The sequence below is a fragment of the Schistocerca americana genome, chromosome 5 (assembly GCF_021461395.2).
Source record: "Schistocerca americana isolate TAMUIC-IGC-003095 chromosome 5, iqSchAmer2.1, whole genome shotgun sequence".
NCBI classification, from domain to species: Eukaryota; Metazoa; Arthropoda; class Insecta; order Orthoptera; family Acrididae; genus Schistocerca; species Schistocerca americana.
The window spans coordinates 332,383,661-332,403,995 of NC_060123.1; the positions used below are offsets into that span (position 1 = coordinate 332,383,661).

General features: G+C 40.7%; 1 protein-coding gene across 2 annotated transcripts in view; it reads left to right on the forward strand.

Moving 5' to 3' along the window:
• LOC124616148 (cytochrome P450 6k1-like) overlaps nucleotides 1-20,335 on the forward strand; it is a 77,431-nt gene that overhangs the window by 18,941 nt on the left and 38,155 nt on the right. Inside the window, exon 4 of one of the 2 annotated variants that reach the window (XM_047144424.1) lies at nucleotides 442-1,100. The exons of the other annotated variant lie outside the window; for it this stretch is intronic. Coding sequence (XP_047000380.1) covers nucleotides 442-620 — 179 coding nt within the window. The 3' untranslated portion in view covers nucleotides 621-1,100. Of the gene's footprint in view, nucleotides 1-441; nucleotides 1,101-20,335 lie in introns of those variants that run through there. 2 annotated transcript variants of the gene reach the window in all.

Here is a 20,335-nt window from a genome sequence, read left to right on the forward strand (position 1 = left end):
AAGTTAATTAATATTATTTGTTTAATTAATTGGGACATAGCTGGAGAGACACCCTGTTGTCACTTCACAGCAAGCAGAGGCAGGTAGCTTGAAGCTATAACCTTCAAAACTATTAAAAAATGGGACAGCCAAGCTGCCATAGTAGGTACGAATAAAGCTCGATAACAGCAAATGATAAAATCAAACAACTAATGGTGAGTTTGCACCCGTACAGCGATTAAAACACTTTTGCTACAGGACTTCTTCGTGTTTACAGTCCTGATACCTCTCTGGGGACGGGGCGAAATAACGCTGGTTCTGCGGACAGAATTATTTCGAAATTTATTACAGTTTATGTGAAAAGTTGAATGAAATGAATTTTTTGACACATTGCGAGATTTTAAGCATGTAGCATTATCATTCCCAGTACAACAAAGTAATAACCTCCTTGTTTTGTTGCAGGCATGCGTTTCGGGTTGATGCAGGTGAAGACGGCAATAGTACATCTGCTGTCAAAATTTGACATTCTGCCCGTCGGAGACAAGCAGTCTAAGCTACGCATGGCTCCCAACACTGTGGTGCTGACACCGATCGGAGGGATCCACCTGAGGTTGGAGCCGCGAAAAGTGCCTGCCTGCTGAAGATCTCCAGCTGCTGTGAACAGCTCTGCAGAAACCTCACACACACTCTGTTCACACGAAAAGCTTCATGGAACATGGACACCACTACATTAATTGCACTGTGATGCTTCAGATCGTTGATAGTGACAAATTTCCTACTGATACAGTTGGTCTCACAATAGATGTCACCGTTTCTGTACTGTGCATAGTGTTCATCAACACTGATATCACTGTCAAGTTGGATACGTATCTATTTATAGAAAGTCTTGTATAGCAATGCCTATGGCTTCCTTGCCTTGTTGTTTCTGTATGTCAGGAAGAAGAATTCAAGTAGAAACTTAGTTTATTTACATACCTGCTGTCTCTTCATTCTGCTGTTTGGAACTAAACACGTTTGGTACGTTTCCTGTTGTGTGCTACTGTAGACATTAATATTGCCTGTGTTATAGCTCTGACCATGTTGTGCTTCTACAACTGATTAAAATGAACCTCAAGAGAAAATCGACAACTTTTTATTTCAGGTGGATGTAATAAACCAATGCCCATTTCAGTGTATACGAACATACCTAAGGGATCTGCCGTTCAACAAGACAAGGATATGGTTAAAATCTACTAAAAATAAAACACACACACACACACACACGCACATACACACACACACACACACATATATATATAAATATATTAATATAAATATATATATATATATATATATATATATATATATATTCACAGTTATATATGTAATGGATTACATGTAACTGTGAAACTGTCACAGCAAAATATATACCTGCCTATCATTTCGTTAATCGCCATAGGTATTGTGATATTTGCATTCAGGTGAGACACTGAGCGAAATTCGAAAAAGTTTGTAATAAAAAATATGGGTCCTATGATTTTGAATTTGGTGCATAGTATTACATAATGAGTTGCTGCATATTAAATTTAGCTAACATTTCGAATTTTTCTCTTCACTTGGGTGGGGGTCTCTGCCACCAACGCCAAGAAAACCGATCTGATGTAGCACACTTATTTGCGATCGCACACGCTAACAAAAAAGCCAAATGAAATATCCACAACATTATTTCTATATCATATGTGGTTAGAGATTCTGAAATGGGATCTGGGCACATGCTAACATGCAAACAGGAGAGTATATTGCCATATGGTTACTATCCAAACTTCATTATGTACATGTTATTCCATTAAGTAGAGACTTTTTCTATGAAAGAATGTAATTTTGAAGGGTCATGGATAGCTGGTGAAATGAGGAATGCTGTGGGTTTTTGTGCAGCATAAGTGAAGCCATTACACGTTTATTTTTGTACCGATGACGTGTTTTTCATAATCTATCGACCTTGCTTTCCCTCTGTTCACCACTTGACAAACTTAATAAACTATGGTTTTAGAATTCATTCTCAATTGCGTCTGCTCAGCGTGTTAGTAAGGTGACATTGTGTAAGCTCTGCCGTGTTTTGGCAAAAGAAGCAAACTTCAACATACAAGAGAGAAGTAGGTTTCATTCAAAATTCACCATTCACGACAGTTGTCTGAAACTTGCAGATGTTAAATAAGCCATGAGAAAATAAATCAATGCTTTTTTGCGTTTCCGACAATGATAAAGGTCGGTTTGTGCCTATCGCGATTCCGGTTTATAGCATCGCGACATTGTTGCTCGCCTTGGTCGAGATCCAATGACTGTTAGCAGAATATGGACTCGGTGGGTCAGGAGGGTAATACGGAACGCCGTGCTGGATCCCAACGGCCTCGTATCACTAGCAGTCGAGATGACAGGCGTCTTATCCGCATGGCTTTAACGGATCGTGCAGTCACGTCTCGATCCCTGAGTCAACAGATGGGGACGTTTGCAAGACAACAACCATCTGCACGAACAGTTTAACGACGTTTGCAGCAGCATGGACTATCAGCTCGGAGACCATGGCTGCGGTTACCCTTGACGCTGCATCACAGACAGGAGCGCCTGCGAACCTGGGTGCACGAAAGGCAAAACGTCATTTTTTCGTATGAATCCGGGTTCTGTTTACAGCATCATGATGTTCGCATCCGTGTTTGGCAACATCGCGGTGAACGCACATTGAAAGCGTGTATTCGTCATCGCCATACTGGCGTGTCACCCTATGCGATGGTATGGGGTGCCATTGGTTACACGTCTCGGTCTCCTCTTGTTCGCATTGATGGCACTTTGAGCAGTGGACGTTACATTTCAGTAGTGTTACGACCCGTGGCTCCACCCTTCACTCTATCCCTGAAACCCTACTTTTTAGCAGGATAATGCACGACCGCATGTTGCAAGTCCTGTACGGACCTTTCTGGATACAGAAAATGTTCGACTGCTGCCCTGCCCAGCACATTCTCCAGATCTCTCAGCAATTGAAAACGTCTGGTACAATGGTGGCCGAGCAACTGGCTCGTCACAATACGCCAGTCACTACTCTTGATGAACTGTGGTATCGTGTTGAAACTGCACGGGCAGCCGTACCTGTACACGCCATCTAAGCTCTGTTTGACGCAATGCCCAGGCGTATCAAGGCCGTTATTACGGCCAGGGTTCTGTTTTCTCAGGATCTATGCACCCAAATTGCGTGAAAATGTAATCACATGTCAGTTCTAGTATAACATATTTGTCCAATGAATACCCGTTTATCATCTGCATTTCTTCTTGTGTAGCAATTTTAATGACCAGCAGTGTATGAATGGGACATAAATCCGTAGATGTGATGTACAGACAAACAAACGATTACGATTTAAGAAAAATTGGATGATTTGTTTAAGAGAAAGTGCTTCACAAACTGAGCAAGTCAATTACGCTTTGGTCCACCTCTTGCCCTTATACACGCAGTTCATTTGCTTGGCATTAATTGAAGGAGATTTTGGAAGTCCTGAGAGATATCGTGTCTAATTCTGTCCAACTGCCGCTTTATATCGTCAAAATTCGGAGCTGGTTGGAGGATCTAGCCCATAATGGCGTGTACAGGTACGGCTGCCCGTGCAGCTTCAACACGATACCACAGTTCATCAAGAGTAGTGACTGGCGTATTGTGACGAGCCAGTTGGTCGACCGCCATTGTACCAGACGTTTTCAATTGCTGAGAGATCTGGAGAATGTGCTGGCCAGGGCAGCAGTCGAACATTTTCTGTATCCAGACGATCTTTCTGACCATCAGAGTGGTTCAAATGGCTCTGAGCACTATGGGACTTAACATCTGAGGTCATCAGTGCCCAAGAACTTAAAACTACTTAAACCTAACTAACCTAAGGACATCAGACACATCCATTCCCGAGGCAGGATTCGAACCTGCGACCGTAGCAGTCGCGTGGTTACGGACTGAAGCGCCTAGAACCGATCGGCCACAGTGGCCGGCTGCTTACCATCCTAGGATCTGACAAGCATAAGACAAGCAGTAGAAACTCCCGCCGTGTGAGGGCGGCCATTATCTTACTGAAATGTAAATCCAGGATAGTTTCCCATGAAGGGCAACAAAATATCGTCATCGTACCGCTGGCCTTTAGGGGTGTCGTGGATGACAACCAAAAGGGTTATACTTTGAAAAGAAATGGCAAGTTAGACCTTCACTGCCAGCTGTCAGGCAGTATGGCGGCGACATACATATTTTTATTCAACCGCTGACTGGGGCGTCTCCAGACCCGTCTTAGCTGGTAATTGGGGCTGTTCGAATAAGATCGCATCGAATGAGATTCCAGACCGAGAACATGTGTGGAGACGCCTCGGACAGCGGTGGGATACCAACCTCACTGTCATCCTCCATACGAGCCGACAACCATGAGTGCTGATCTGAGGTGTCATTTGTTTTCATAGCAGGACTCCTTTGGGTATCATCTGCGGCATCCTTGCAACACAGCGTTATATCGATGATACTCTATGGCCTCTTTCCTAGCATTATAGGCAGGGTTCTCAAACTAGGTAGGGATTCTGGTTACCTAATGGGGCAATTGGGCAAAATTTACGACAACACTCCTCAAGAGTACAGCCAACAACTCTGTAAATCGACGCCAAGGCGAATAACTGCTTGCATAATGGGCAGATGTTGACCAACGCATTATTGACTTGTTCAATTGGTGGAAATCTTTCTCTTGAATAAATAATACATTTTTTTTCCAAATCGCAATCATCTGCTTGTCTGTACATGTACATAACATACAGTGATCTCTGTTACATTCGGATAATTACTTCGTGGTGAGTGGTTTTTCTTTTGTCTTAGAGTTTATATATCAAAGAACTGTTAATAAATGAAAGTTTGTCTGCAACTCACTCCATCTCTTACGTTATATCTGAATTAACACATGTACTTTCTCAATTAAGAATAAGGCTTGAGAGTGAGTAGAATGGCTCAATGACCCAGAATTGTCGCATTATGTAAACACCCTGCTTCTCATCATCAACTGCTTCATGTCTATTACAAAGGCACTTATACCATAGTTCGTAGGAGGGGAGGGGAGCTTAGACCTGGGAGTGTGAAGTAGTTTTAGTTTTTAGGAAGACGAATGCCGAATTATAAGAAATCATAGAAAAGTTCTAGTACTGACCCCATTAAAATTTTTGACTTTTAAATCATTTTGTTCAAAGGAAAACACCTCACGGCTCTATTAGCCATTGATCGATCGTAAGAGGTCACAATCGTTGCTAGCAAAGGCAGTGAAGTTCGAGAGTGTATTCTAATAAATATACACATCTATAAGTTTAGATTAAAAGTAAAATTAAATATTCCTTCATTTTTTGTTTTTGGCCTGAAAGTCATACATTCATCTCTCAGTGTTTTAGTAAGCTCTAGGAATTTACATGGTAAGATTACATTTGTTTAAAATTTTCATAATTAATTTTAAAATTAATGTATTAATTTAATGAAGGAGAGATGCTACATTATTTGGTAATGGCTGATGACACCTGATTAACTGTTTATGAAATCAATTAGCTGCTTTGCACGCCGTTTGCATTCGAAAAAAATGTTATCAATATCTTCTAATATTACTCAGTCATATTTACAATTGGTGTTATCTCGAATGTATACTCAGTGAAGATGACTGGGAAATGATCCATGATTAAATGTCATGTGAACTTACAAACATTTTATTCGTCATAATTGTGTGGAACTAGGGCTTCAGGGCTTCAAGACAAAGTTTGGCTCTATTTCTCCATAATATTCCCTTTATTGTCGTTGGCATCTTGTTCTTCTGTACAAGGTGTTCGGAAATTCCATTTACAAACTTCTAGGACTAGCAGAGTGGGGGGTCAATACATAATATTTTGAACAGGAACCTGTGATCGGAAATGACTGTTTCTGTTCTACAACAGTTTAAATTCAAATGTTTACCTAATACACTTCTGCTTGAGAAATTGATTTAGGCGTGATGCAACACAGTTATCAGCTAACAATTCGAAAGGAGACGTAACGAAACATATATTTATCACTTAAGGGCATTTATTTGTATTAACTTTTGTACTCGTTTACATTATTCCAAAACAAGGAAGTACCCAGCATACCATGCATATAGACCAATACTGACACTGCCCGCCCCTGGTAGCTGAGTGATTCGCCGGCACGCTAGCTCAGCGTGCTCGGTCAAAAGGTTAGCTACCATTTGTAATAAAAAACTGAGTGAACGGATCAACCAAGAACTTGAACGGGTGTCATTGGACGTCCGCCACGAACAAAGCCAACGGACAATATGTGCCGGCACGGTAGCTCAGCGTGTTTGGTCAGAGGGCTGCGTGCTCTCTGTAATAAGAAAACTGAGTCAAGGGATCAAGGATCAACTCGAACGGACGTCTTGTGACGTCCACCCAGACCAACGCAACGAACTGTATTGAACAAAAAGGGAAAAAAAAGTGATTAGCGTGACAGAATGTCAATCCCAACGGCCCGGGTTTCATTCCCGGCTGGGTCGCAGATTTTCTCTGCTCAGGGACTGGGTGTTGTGTTGTCCTAATCATCATCATTTCATCCCCATCGACGCGGAAGTCGCCGAAGTGGCGTCAAATCGAAAGACTTGAATCTGGCGAACGGTCTACCCGACGGGAGGCTCTAGTCACACGACATTTTTTTTTATAACAATAGTGGCTCGATGTGGCAATCACTAACGTTGTTACAGACATTGAACCTACGAAGCTTGTTCTGGTGCGCACACTCCATTTCAACTGGTATTTCTTCAGTTTCTAGAGCAGCGGCCAGAATCCGTGACAGCAGATCTTCCTCTGTCTCTACAGGAGTCTCATAAATTAACAGAAATGTTTAAAAGATAAATGGATGTTGCGTACGCATCCTTTCATATTGGTACCCAATAATGGTCTTGCGTCACGCCTAGTCCTCAAGCAGAACTGAAAGAGATAACATCAGAATTCTAACCGTTGTAGAACGTAAACGGTGCATTTCCTGTCATCCGTTCCTATTCAAAATATTATGTACTCACTACCCTCTACAATTCATAGAATTTTGCAATGAGAATTTCCGAACAACCTGTATAACGTCTTCAGGTCTGATCGTGAAATAAGATGTTTTTAAATTTGCTGTTGGGTGCGGCGGTGAGCGCTAAGTCATGGAACATTTCATTGTCTTTAATGTTAGTGCATTTCTTGATCCAAACAAAGTTTATCATCTTAACTATACTTTTATTTTCAGTGGTGGCTTTCAGAATATCCATTACCATCTGATAAATGTTCTTGAGAATGGCTGGCGTGCACATTTGTTGGAGTAAGATTATACAGTCCACTAAAATCAAAATGTTTTGTACTATGAGGTAGCTGTGGCGCCTCCAGAAAAAGTAGAAGCTCTATATAGTCTCTCTCGGGCCATTGTACAGTCAGAAACTCCATCCTAGTTTCTACATATTATAGACCACACAGAATGGCATGTAGTGTTCATTCCAAGGCGCCACGGTCCCGCTAACTGCTCACAAAATCTAGGCAGTGATGCATTGACCATTGCGCGAAGGGAGTTCTCGAACGGCTGAAACCAAACATTTGGGTGTAACGATATGCTGCTGCCCGTCAAAACTCGGATGCACTGCACAGACAAGAAAAACTCGTTATTGAATCCCTCTCATTCTTCAGGGTCCAGTTTAGTATCTGTCAACCTACCTTTAGCCCTGTTGACAGAAGGGCGATCTCTTGCGCCATTAAGTGTGGATTTTATGTTGTCAACAGCACCAAATTTCCTCTTTTTGGGGATGTTTTAAATTTTGTCATGTTCTCACAGAAGTGTTCATTCCTCCCGCTTTCAGATCTGTTGCAGTACCCCTGTTGCGCCTAAAACGTGAGAAGCGACTGCAATTCCGCTAATGAGGTCACCGATGTGGAGCAAGCGTCGTTCGGTTTTGCATCTAGCTCCCAATTCTACGCTGTATGATCTTGCAATTCTCTCTGCCTGGCTGCTTCGCTGCAGCCTCCAATCGCTTCTTTATCTCTTTACCCACCTTCTCAATGTCTCTGCTTCCCAGGTGTAGTATTTGTGCGAGTACTGTCGACATTCTGCTGTCGGAATCTGACATGATAGGATTCGCACCTGCTCAAACTGTGTCACGATGATATGTACATGTTCCTCTGGCTTCTCCAGGTCCTCTTTCGTCACTTCTCCAACGGTTCAATCATTCCATTTCCATAACAATTTCTTTGGGCAAGAACTATTCTTATATCACTGCCCTGTTGTTAGTGAACAAAAATATACCGTGTGTATCGAACTTTGTTCATGAGACGAGCAAAGTATTTTCCGTAGAGAATATTGGTTCCCCTGGATCATAGGCCTAGACATGCAGCCCGAAGTAAATAAGTCGAGTTTGATGTTGGTAAAGTGATCCACTGCATTACTTTGCTTTTGAAATTTTAGTGGCGCTTTCATAGCGCAACCATCTTAGGGCTGCAGAGTGTAGATATACGTCACAGATTTAAACTTTTAAAAGATTTTTTCGCATCTATCGCGTTACAGGCTATAAGACCAGCATTGCAAATGAGAAATTGCCACTGCCACAATTCAACTCAAACCTACGACCATCTGTCGTGAAATGTATTTTTATTTTACTTACCTAGTGAACAGACGTCATGCTACGCTGCTTGTTTAAAACAGACCTGTAACCAATTCCCACGAACGTGGGAATGTGGTCTGATTTACAGTAACTTACTGACACCAACACAACACTCTAGAAATATTACTCTCTGAAAGCTGCAATTAAAACCTCTAAAGAAAAATAGCTGGCTGCAATTTTAATAATCAAAACGAATAAAAATACTTGAAATAACTTACACTGCACAAACGTCTGAAATGAAACTATCTTAAGTTATAAATATCCGTCTCTCTTTATAAATTCTAACAGTCTGCCTTGGATTTAATTTCCATTTTAACATTTAATTTTCTACGAACTTTTACTTTCTCTTGAAGTCTTGATGAGCAAAGCAATTGAAAAGTGATTTAGACAAGATATATGAATGGTGTGATGCGAAAAGTAGCAACTGACCGTAAATAATAAAAAGTCTGCAGTTATCCACATCAGCACTAAAGGGAATCCGGTAAATTTCCCTTACATGAAAAAGACACAAATGTGCATGATCACGAACTCCCTTCTGCGAGTACGAAAATATTTTGTTGGCATCCACCCACATCGTGAGAAATGATCACTGTAGCGAAATAAGAGAAATCAGGGCTTGCACAGGAAGATTTCTGTTATTCGAGAGGGGTACAGAACAACTCTTTCTCCATCATGAAAAATGGAAAATGAATAATAATCATATTGTTTGTATAAAACGGCAAAGAATCATTGTTATTCATAATTAGAAGTATTACATTATATTATAGAGCGACTCTCTCTCTCTCTCTCTCTCTCAGTGTGTCTGTCCCCTCTCTCTCTCAGTCTCTCTCTCTCCAGCGTATACTTTAAAATTTGGTTGTGGCATGAGAAACGAAAAAAAAAACAAATAAATTCCTACACCTCCTTCTACAATGTAGTTTTAAAAACATTTTAATTACGTTACATTTGGTGTGGGAAATTATTTGCATTTCTCTGGAGACAAACACGCAGCACGTGAACTAATTCTTAAGAAATGTGTATACCGGAAAGTGTTCCTTTACACTTGTCTCCCCAAATGCAGATAGTTTCTTCAGCACACATGGAAAAAGTAGTGCATACAGCATTTATTACGTTTAACATTCGTGTTGAACACCTGCTATTTTTATCAATCCGCTAGGTAAGTGTAAATACCATTTCCGCCTTAAATACGTTATTACTCCAGTAAACCAAGAAAAGGTATGTATGATTTTATAACAGTTTCAAGACATTAGTTTGCACTTTCATATATTACCATTTTCGTGTTGGTCACATGTCAAAGGAAAGGCTGTGAATTCTTACGTTCGTTAGTGTCTGTTTCTCCACTTAATGAAATTCACGTCAGCAGGCAACAATTGTCAGATGAGAGTCGCATTTAATTGAGAGGATGTGATACATGACTTTCACATTCATACTACCATTCATCTTTTGTATAGCACCAAACACGTTTTCCTAGTAGAACAGTGTTCAACATTATCCTTCAATCTTTCAATTCTCTACATCCAAAACCGAACACTAAATGGCCTTTTATTATTTCTCTACAACTTAACCACATAAATCGCCTCCTCCAGGCTCACCAAATAACTAATAAATAATTTTTTTCCTTTCCTCTCCATAGGGTAACACTCCATTCTGCCTCACATACATAATATATAAATGATTAACACTATTTATCTTCTGAATAGCATTTACTCATTTCTCTTTTAACAACTCTTACAAACAACAATCACAGTTCATGGTGATCCAGGCCCTTATGTAAGCCTTACTTTCGTATCAAACCACTTATGCCACTCACTCACTTACTAATGTTGTCACACGTCAATAAAAAATCTTTTCTGGCTCCACTCTTCCTTTCATGAAACTTCTTAGCTTTCAATAACCTGAATGTCACTTAAAAATCCTTCTCTGGTATACTCATTTAAATACAGTTCTTCAGTATTACAATTATTCTTTATTTATTTACATTTCTTCATTTGCAATATGCGTGGCAGATAGAATTTACTCTATGTAAACGTTCAGAATACCATTTTTACTGATGTTCAGTACACAAAAATAAGAAGCAATTCAATATGAAAACTAAACAGTAAACTGTAAGATAATAAATTTGACACACTCTTTGCCACACTATACCTAATTTCCTTCTTTTACTTTATAGTTATATGTCTCTTCATATATTTCAGAAGGACTACTCTCTCATCTCTTCTTGGTATTAAGTTCTTGTTTCTTCTTCAGCAATATAAAAATCTATTCAATTTTTTAGTAGTCAGTCCATTCATTCCTAATGTAATCTGCAGTCCTATGTTAGCAAGAGCTAACACAAATTTCATTAACCACGTGTTTTTAATACAAAATTCCACTAATACTTCCTTCTCTATCTTGACATTTCCAACAAAATTTTCACTCCTAATCCCGCTACTATAAACAATGTGTGCCGCAAGTTCATTCCTTCTATACAAAGTTTTACGTTAATTTTTCGCATTACAGACCTACTGAAAACTCAAATCACTCCAACCGAAATCACTCCTTCTACAGGTAAAGTAACTGTCTTTTCGTGTTTCTGAATCACCTCGCAACATGTTTTGTTAGTTAAACATACGCCACTTTTGGTGTCGATTATTAATGTCAACTCTGTTTTATTAACACGTCCACTTATGAATGGTTTCAGTAAGTCAGACTGCTCCTTTAACTGTTCCTCTAGTAGCAATTCTTTTACCTCTAGCCCTTCTCGACACCTTATGAAATCTGACATATATTACTGAAACAGGTATCCGGTTGTCAACAGAGCTGGTTCCTGTATCAAGTGGGCACTCACTAATTCCCACACTTTCGGTGCCAACTGGTTCCCTCCAAGGCCTATTAGTGTCTCTTGGCTCTTGGCATATTCCTTCATTCTTTGGGGTGGACTGACTGGCTCTTCCATACCTCCTCCCTTAATTGCTATTACTATGATTGTTATTACAGTTCTGGCTTTGGTATTCATCATTTCTATTATGGTAAAACCTATTGTTTCCCACTGTTGTTAGTACTTTGCTGGTTGTGTACCATCCATCCACAACTGTCTTGACAGGTATGTACCTCTTGGCTACTCTCCATTTTGACCAGGTATTGATTTTATGACCACTCTCTTGTCGCTTATTATAACTATTTCTTGACAAATTTAAGGAATCAGATAGATCAAGAAATTCTAAAAATTGGTACACACTGTCCCAAGTTCTTTCTATCAGTTTTTCTTTAGTGACTGTGGGTAACCTACTGATAAGTACTTCAATAAAGAGAGGTTCAGAAATACCTTCATCTAACAGCAACTGCAGCTTTAGTCTCTTCTGTGCACCCTCTGAACAAAATTGTGAGCCGGCCTGAATGGCCCTGCGGGTCTAGGCGCTACAGTCTGGAGCCGCGTGACCTCTACGGTCGCAGGTTCGAATCCTGCCTCGGGCATGGATGTGTGTGATGTCCTTAGGTTAGTTAGGTTTAAGAATTCTAAGTTCTAGGGGACTGATGGCCTAAGATGGTAAGTCCCATAGTGCTCAAAGCCAAAATTGTGACTTAACTCCTTTTCAAAGCTCTCGTAAAACTCAAATGTGTCTTCGTTCAACAATTCCCACCACAAAGCACTTTACTCTAAATGATTTATCACAGAACGTATCCTTCTTCTGGATTCTCAAGCTACAGATAAAGACCAATGAAACACTTTCAGTAAAATAACTAGTTAGGTTATCCCTTCCGCTTCAAAGGTCAGAAACATTTGGTTTCTATCACTGCCCATTTCAAACCTAAATTCTTCCCAAAACTGATTTTAACACCACTCACTTCTGCCTGTAAGGAGCACTACTGCTAAAATTTACGCTTCGTTGAATTCTCTCTAAATGTCCCATATAAATTTCAGAATGGTTATAAGTTGTCTAATCCTCTCTTGTAGGGGACTGATGACCATAGATGTTAAGTGCCATAGTGCTCAGAGCCATTTGAACCTCTCTTGTAACAAGTTCTCATCTTCTCCAACTGTGTAACGAAAAGTGTGTCTCAACACTACCCTGTGTAGTATCACTGCCACAGATACTGCTACAACGCCGCGCCAACACAAGGTTGGCAGCCCGTCGTCCGCCGAGCACAGTTCTCAGATAAATTTTTATCTGAGTTATATTTGCCTTCAAGTAGCGATTCCTTAAACGTGTGGCTATCCAGACCACTGCTGTACCCAAAGCTTCACGAATTGTTCTAGAAGGGTTATGTATTTCATCTATGTACCCTGTGAGTATAGCTTTTAAAAAGGAGCGGAGATATTCACTGAGAATAGAAACTGATTCACATGGAATAAAAATGGCCGAATTTAGCCTATAAGTAGCAATGCTGCTTCGTTCCATGAGACCCATGAAACACTTTCAGTAAAATAACTGGTTGGGTTCTTCCTTCTGGGCCGAAGGTCAGAAACTTTTGGTTTCCATCAATACTACTACAACTACTACTACTACGTGATCAGGCCCAGTGGACCGCACGCATCTACAAGTTTCCTCCTCCACTGTATTCTGTCCATTGCTGCTATCCGCCATTCGTCCACATCTATTGACATTTGTTTTAAATCTTCATGGAGTCCCTCCCTCCAACGCTTCTTGGGTCTCCGTGGCGGTCTCTTTCCTGTAGGTGTGAAATCCAGGAGCTGGTTTCCGTCACTGCCCATTTAAAACCTAAATTCTTCCCAAAACTGATTCCACCACCACTCACTTCTGCCTGACAAGGAGCACAACTGCTAAAATTTACTCTTCCTTAAATTCTCTCTAAATGTCCCATATAAATTTCATAATGATTCTAAGTTGTTTAATTCTCTCTTGTAACAAGTTCCTATCTTCCCCAACAGTGTAACGAAAAGGGTGTCTCAGCACTACCCTGAACTTTTCTTCCTTTTGATACTCTGCTCACAAATATCGACACTTGTCACACATACACAATCCACAAGCCAATCACAAGTTCTAAACTTCTTTAATACCAGTTCTGCTCCTGTGGAATCTCATTATTCAGTTTCTTGTCGAAGTTCAAGCCTCCTTGTATACGCTATCACTCATAAGTTTCCTAGTCTCATCTTTACTTCTTGAACTATTCGTTCGGATAATATTCAAATGCATGACTTTATTATTGATTTTATCCATTTGTCCCAAAAAATTATCTTGCAAAGGTGGTTAAACTCTTTTTGACCTTTCCACAGTTTCATAGCTGGTTCTCTTTTTACCTCATCTACCAATTTTCTGTTCCTGTTTTATCCTATTGTCTCTCCTTCTGCCTCCATTGTACATCCTCCTGCTCCTCCTTCTCACTATGTTGTGCCAAATCACTCTTTTCCTCATCTAATAATATTTTATCACTTGCTAGGAAATGGGAAAAAAACTCCTCTGTCATCACCAGTGGACATTTTGCTAAAATTGAAAAACGTCTTTCGGATACCGAAAATAAATTAATTAAAAATTACTGTTTTGAATTCTATTTAAAGTATTATGTCACTGGTGTACTAGTTGCAAAATACAAGCATTTTTGGGGTCCTAAAGTTGAAAAGTTAAGATTTCTGAACTTTAAAATTACTACAGTCGCTAATGGAGGCCTGCAGTTACATTAATAATGTTTACTCTTCACATGATCCAACAGTTACCAAGTTCAGTGTATGCAGATGCAAAAAGAATTATTGTTCGTCGAGCAGTTTACCTTGGACGATGTCTGTTCACCATACTCTTTCTCTGCAATGGTCCTTAGTTAACCTCCAGCATACAATCAGTTCATTTCTCCGCCGACAACGCTGTTATCTGAGTCACTCCTCAGCTTTCAGTAAAAACTGGCCAGAAGAGCAGGTGTGTGATGGCGTCGTTCGAGGAACACAGTGGCGAGTTCCAACTGATGGGCTGGTCCCCTAACTCGCCAGCTCTGAACCCGGTCGAACACAATCGGGATGCAATTGAACTTGGCGTCAGGTCTCATTGCCCCCCCCCCCCCCACCCTCTGGAATTTACGGGTATTAGTTGACTTATGTGTGTGACCCACCATGCCTCTCTGCTTCCACGACACAGCGCCTCTGTATCCGTGCCAAAGGTGGATGTACCGGCTATTAGGTAGGTGGTCATAATTTTCCAGCTGATCAGTGTACGTCCCCAATTGAAAATTTTTGAGACCAACTTGGAGGTCAAGTATCCAGGATATCAGGGACCGGTTACCAGTGGCGAAGCTCTTCAGAGGCTTTTTGTTGCTCAGCCCACTCAAAAATTTGAAGAAAACTACAATCAGATTTAGAATATAACAATATGTTTTGTATGTTACTACAGGTTCATTCGATCCATCGGTGAGTGGAGTCTTTGCAGGTGGCAGCCGGCAAGACGTCAGACAGTCACATGTGACGTAGGAGTGTGACAACGAGGCTGGCCTCAGCAGTGAAATAATTGTGTGTTACTGCTCTTCAGGATTGGTTTCACAAAACTTGTTTTAGTAGTATAATTCGTAAGCGCAAGTAATTAACTGATTCTATTACGGCTTGTGCAGAGGGCACATTTGTGTCTTCATTTCGCGAATCAGATGACAAACCATTTTCACGCTGGACTTAAGAAACAAAGAGCACTTACAAAAATAAGCGAGTCACACAACAGTTAGAAATTAAAATGCTTGATGGGAACAAATCAGAAAATTTCAATTTCCTTGGTGTATAAAGTACCCTTGGCTTTCAGGTTGATCTGTAAGAAATAAATTGTAATGTTACACATCTTTATTGTTTGGTGGGTCTGGGACTGGAAAAGAATAGACGTCAGCTTCTTTCGGCATATGTGCAACAAAAAAGTTTGACAGAACATCAGAGAAACATCAGAATTACAGGAGGCACCTTCAGAATTGAGACAGTTATCAGTTTCTGGATCATGAACAAACTGACATTTCAATTTCTGAAGGAGTAAAACTTCTAGCCACAAAAAATACGCTTTGAAACAAAATAGATTATTAATTGAGAGACTTATTGATGTTCTTTTTTTCTTGGGCACGCAAGAGGTTGCATTCAGAGGACACACTGAATCTGAACGAACAGATAACAAAGGATATTACCTAGAATTATCGGAACTTTTGTTTAGACAAGAGCAGTTTATTCGTGATCGCTGGTAGAGCACTTCCACGTTCAAAGCAACACAGTCACAATTTAAAAAAATATTTTAATCAGTTGGCAGTGTCATTAATGATTGCATTAAAGAGGAGTCATGTAAATTCGTTGCAGTACAAGCAGAAGAAGCGCTGGGTATTTCTTGTGAGTTACAAATGAGCGTTATTCTCGGGTTTTGTAAACAAGACTGTCCCATACGAAGATTTATTGGTGTTCACAATGCTCCTAATGACAAAACTGCTCACGGTTTATAAGAAACTCTACTCAGTGCACTTGACGTTTGCGGAGCTAGGAAGAACACAGTGAGTCAAATATATGATGGAGTCTCGGTAACGACAAGAAACGTGGAAGTGTCTAAACTTTTCTTAAACAAAAACAATCGCGAGCTATATTTTTGGACTGTTATGCGCAAAAAAACTTAATCTGCAGCTGTTACATTGTTCCAAAAATATCAAAGCAGTTCGGCGTTTCATGTACAGTCTTGTAGCATTCCATTCATTTTTAACAAGACCTTAAAGAGAACACAAGTCGTAGAAAATAAAGGATTCAAATTGCCTCAGATAAGTACTACACGCTGAAATTTCAATTCAAAGGCTGTTCAGACCATGTGTGTCACATAGCATGAACAGAAACAGTTTTTGCAAAATATCACCACACATGATTAAGACTGGAATGAAGAATCGTTCAACAGTGAGTTGCTTAGCATTCTTAATAAAACTCAGTTCTCTTTCCTGTTTTGCCTTTACAAAAAAACTTGTATATGCTGATCATCTCTACACACATCCTCAACATGAAATTGCCTATATTAGTATGTGTGATGCTGAAATCAAGAACACCATTAGTTTTTAAATGATATGAATTCAGAAAAGGCTGTGGCCTGTATTGAAAGTTAAAACAAGAAATTTCAGAGTGAAAAATGTGTTGGTGTCCATGGCTACCTGTCACTTAAAATGTTATCTTCTGAGACATTAGATAAAATGACTGTACAAATGGAAATGTGTTTTGTAGATTTTCTGAATATTTAATTTAGAGAATCAGTTTGAAAATTATGAATCAAATTTCCCAACAATGAAACTGAACAGCCTTCTCACAACTTACCCATTCTTCAACAACGAAAGATTAGAAAATGAGTACAGAAATGTTTACATTAATAATCATAAATATTTACAAAAAGCAGACCTTCTTAAATTCATAAGGGACAATAATCTTAAAAATATCAGAAAAATCAACTACCATAGCTTTAACATTCCAAATGTCCGATGTTTGGATTTAAATCTCGTGTAACATGCTATACAAAACCCCACATGAAGAACTGTTGGTGAGGTCAAAAGAGCATTTATATTTTTCAAGGAGTAGACCTGCTCTAATAAAACTTCTAGAAAGAAAATAAAAATAAAAAGAACAATCAACAACAAATTACTGCCGTAACACATACAAATTCTTCGATTTGGGAAGAGTTGCAAAGATCTACGACCCAGGAGCTGCGATGGTTTTCAAACTAAACAAGTGCTGGCGTAAGCTGCCGCCAGCACACCAGCTGGCAAAAATGTAGCACGAAGATCGTTAGTAGGCGTTCGATCAAGCATATCTATCACGAAAGAGGCCAGAGACAGACTCGCAAGCAACACGCCGCCAAAGCCCTCTCGACGGCTTGTATTTAGGCCGCCGTCGCTGACCGGAGGGCCTAACTAACTGACACTCAAGTTTGGCTTCTGTTAGTTGCAGTACAGGCTTAGTCACTGACTCACGTGGGCTACGACAGTGCATAGCGACCAGATTGAGACTAGCAGACAGAGTTTCTAATAGCAAGATTACTGATACTGTCTGCAAGAGGACTATTATTGATGAGCTTGTACCACAACACATGGACTCTATCTGTTCATGCAAATAACTGTTTTAATACACGTGTGCATTTGTGTCGTAGAGAGAAGATACTGGCCACCCATAACAACATCCTCTCCCTTGCCTCCTTGGTACAAGACTCTACAGTGGCGACGAGGATTCTACAAAATAAATATTTATCTGAGTTATATTTGCCTTCAAGCAGCGATTCCTTAAGCGTCTGGTAATCCAGACCACTGCCGTACCCAATGCTTCACAAGTTGTTCTGGAAGGGTTATGTATTCCATCTATGTACCCTGTGGGTATAGCTTTTCAAAAGGAGGGGAGATATGCACTGAGAATAAAAACCTACTCACATGGAATAAAAATGGTCGAATTTAGCTCATAAGTAGTAATGCTTATTCTTTCTATCTTCTTAGACATAGGCATTGTTATGTTGATTGTAAACGACAACAGTACATAATGTCAGAAGGCAGAAATTTTATTTCAATTTTGTCAGAGTGTTTGTATTATATTTTGTTTTCAATAAAATATGAGTAAGTAGCAAGAATGACTTTAATTTGCATATGATTCTTGAGTTTCTCCCGGCGTATTTGATAATCAAAATATCCACGGGTATACTGCCGGTCTACAGTGTCCAACGGGCACAATACTTCAGCGATCATACATGTCGCCATCATCAGGTGAACTGACGGACTGAGCTCCTGTGAACGTGCCGGCACGAAGATCCGTACGCTATGGCTGCTCACAGGGAACTGGGTTCGGTCGCGGCGTCGGCAGATTTAAATACCCTCCGCCCGCGGCGCGCTCCCTCTGCTGTCCGCGCCCCGAGCCACGGTCGCGCGGTGGAACAGATTACGACAGCGTCTGAGACGACGTCGGAGTGATGGCTCTGTCCGCCGTGGTCGTCACAGCTATACGTTTGCTCGATTTACTCTTGATTAACCCAATCGCTGGTTCCCAAGCTAAGATTATAGCCACAGTCACGGTTTATGAGGTCGTCATTGGTGCTGTCCCAGTATCGCGACGTCTTTACCAGAATCCTCGTGCGTTCATACTCCATAGCGTGATTTTCCGACAAACAATGTTCAGCGACCGCCGACTTGCTCGGATACATCAGTCGAGTGTGCCTCTGGTGTTCACGGCATCGATCCTCGACGGTACGCATCGTCTGACCAATATACGACTTGCCACATTGACACGGAATCTGGTACAAGCCGGACTACATCAAACCGAGGTCATCTTTGGTGCTCCCCACCAGCGCACGAGTTTTATTCGGAGGACAAAACACAGATCCGACCCGGTGTTTCTCCAAAATGCGGTCGATTTTCGCCGAGAGCGCGCCTGTATATGGAATAAACGCAGTGCCTACCTCTTCTACTCCCTCGTGATTTCATCCATCTCCACAGGTTGTGCTGTAGTGGTTGGGCGGAGAGCACGTTGAATCTGTCACTCTGAGTACGCATTTTTTTCGAAACACAGTTCTCAGATGTTCCAATTCCTGGGGTAGACTCTGTGTCAGAGATAGTGCGCGCCCTATGTACTAGAGTTTTAAGTACCCCATTCCTCTGTGAAAGGTGGTGGCAGCTGTCCGCGTGCAAATACAGATCAGTGTGCGTTGTCTTCCGATACACCCCATGACCTAGGGTGCCGTCAGCCCTTCTCTTGACTAAGACGTCAAGGAAAGGTAATTTACCCTTCGTTGCAGTCTCCATAGTGAATTTGATGTTGGGGTGTATGGAGTTTAGATGTGTAAGGAAGTCAAGGAGTTTTTCCATACAATGTGGCCAGATGACGAACGTGTCGTCCACGTAACGGGAAAAGCATGTAGGTTTCCATTCGGATGACGATAAGGTTTCCTCCTCGAAGTTCTCCATGTACAAATTCGCTACCACCGGCGAGATTGGGCTACCCATGGCGACTCCCTCCGTTTGTTCGTAGTTCCCTCTGAGCAGCCATAGCGTACGGATCTCCTTGCCGGCACGTTCATAGGAGCTCAGTCCGTGAATTCACCTGATGATGGCGACATAAATGATCGCCGAAATATTGTGCCCGTTGGACACTGTAGTCCGGCAGTACACCCGTGGATATCTTGATTAATTTTTATAGTTTCACAACTTGATAATATATTCAGAATTTTCGTGTGATATCTTTACTGTAGCTGAAATGCAAGTCTTCAGAAAATTTAGATGTAGATGGGATACGAGGGAAAATTATCAATCCTCTTTCTATATTCTAAGAAAAAATTTAAAATAAGGTAAAATTACGGATACAGCGACATGAATGAAACAGGTAAGGCACCTTTCTTACAGTTACATTGCCGGAAAAGAATCGCAGTCCTCTCAAGGATAAGTTCATTTTATTGGAAAGTGATATGACAGGTAATTCATCTATAGGAGTATATGACAACGAAGTTCACCCCCCCCCCCCCTTTCGCATTCTCACATGCAAATTACCATAAAAGTTCCGAATGGCATCCTGCAATAAATGTTCCAAACGTTTTACGACCGTTGTTGTAATTCGGCAGTGGTTTCTGTATAATCTGAAGAACGAGTAAGTTCCAGTTTCATCATATTCCAAAAGCGTTCAATTGGCGAGATATCGTATTCTTACTGGCTAGCACAGTTGTGCAAGTGGCCATGCACTGTCCTGCTGGAAAAAGCGCATCACCTTACTGTCAAACAAATGACAGCAGCACGGGGATAAG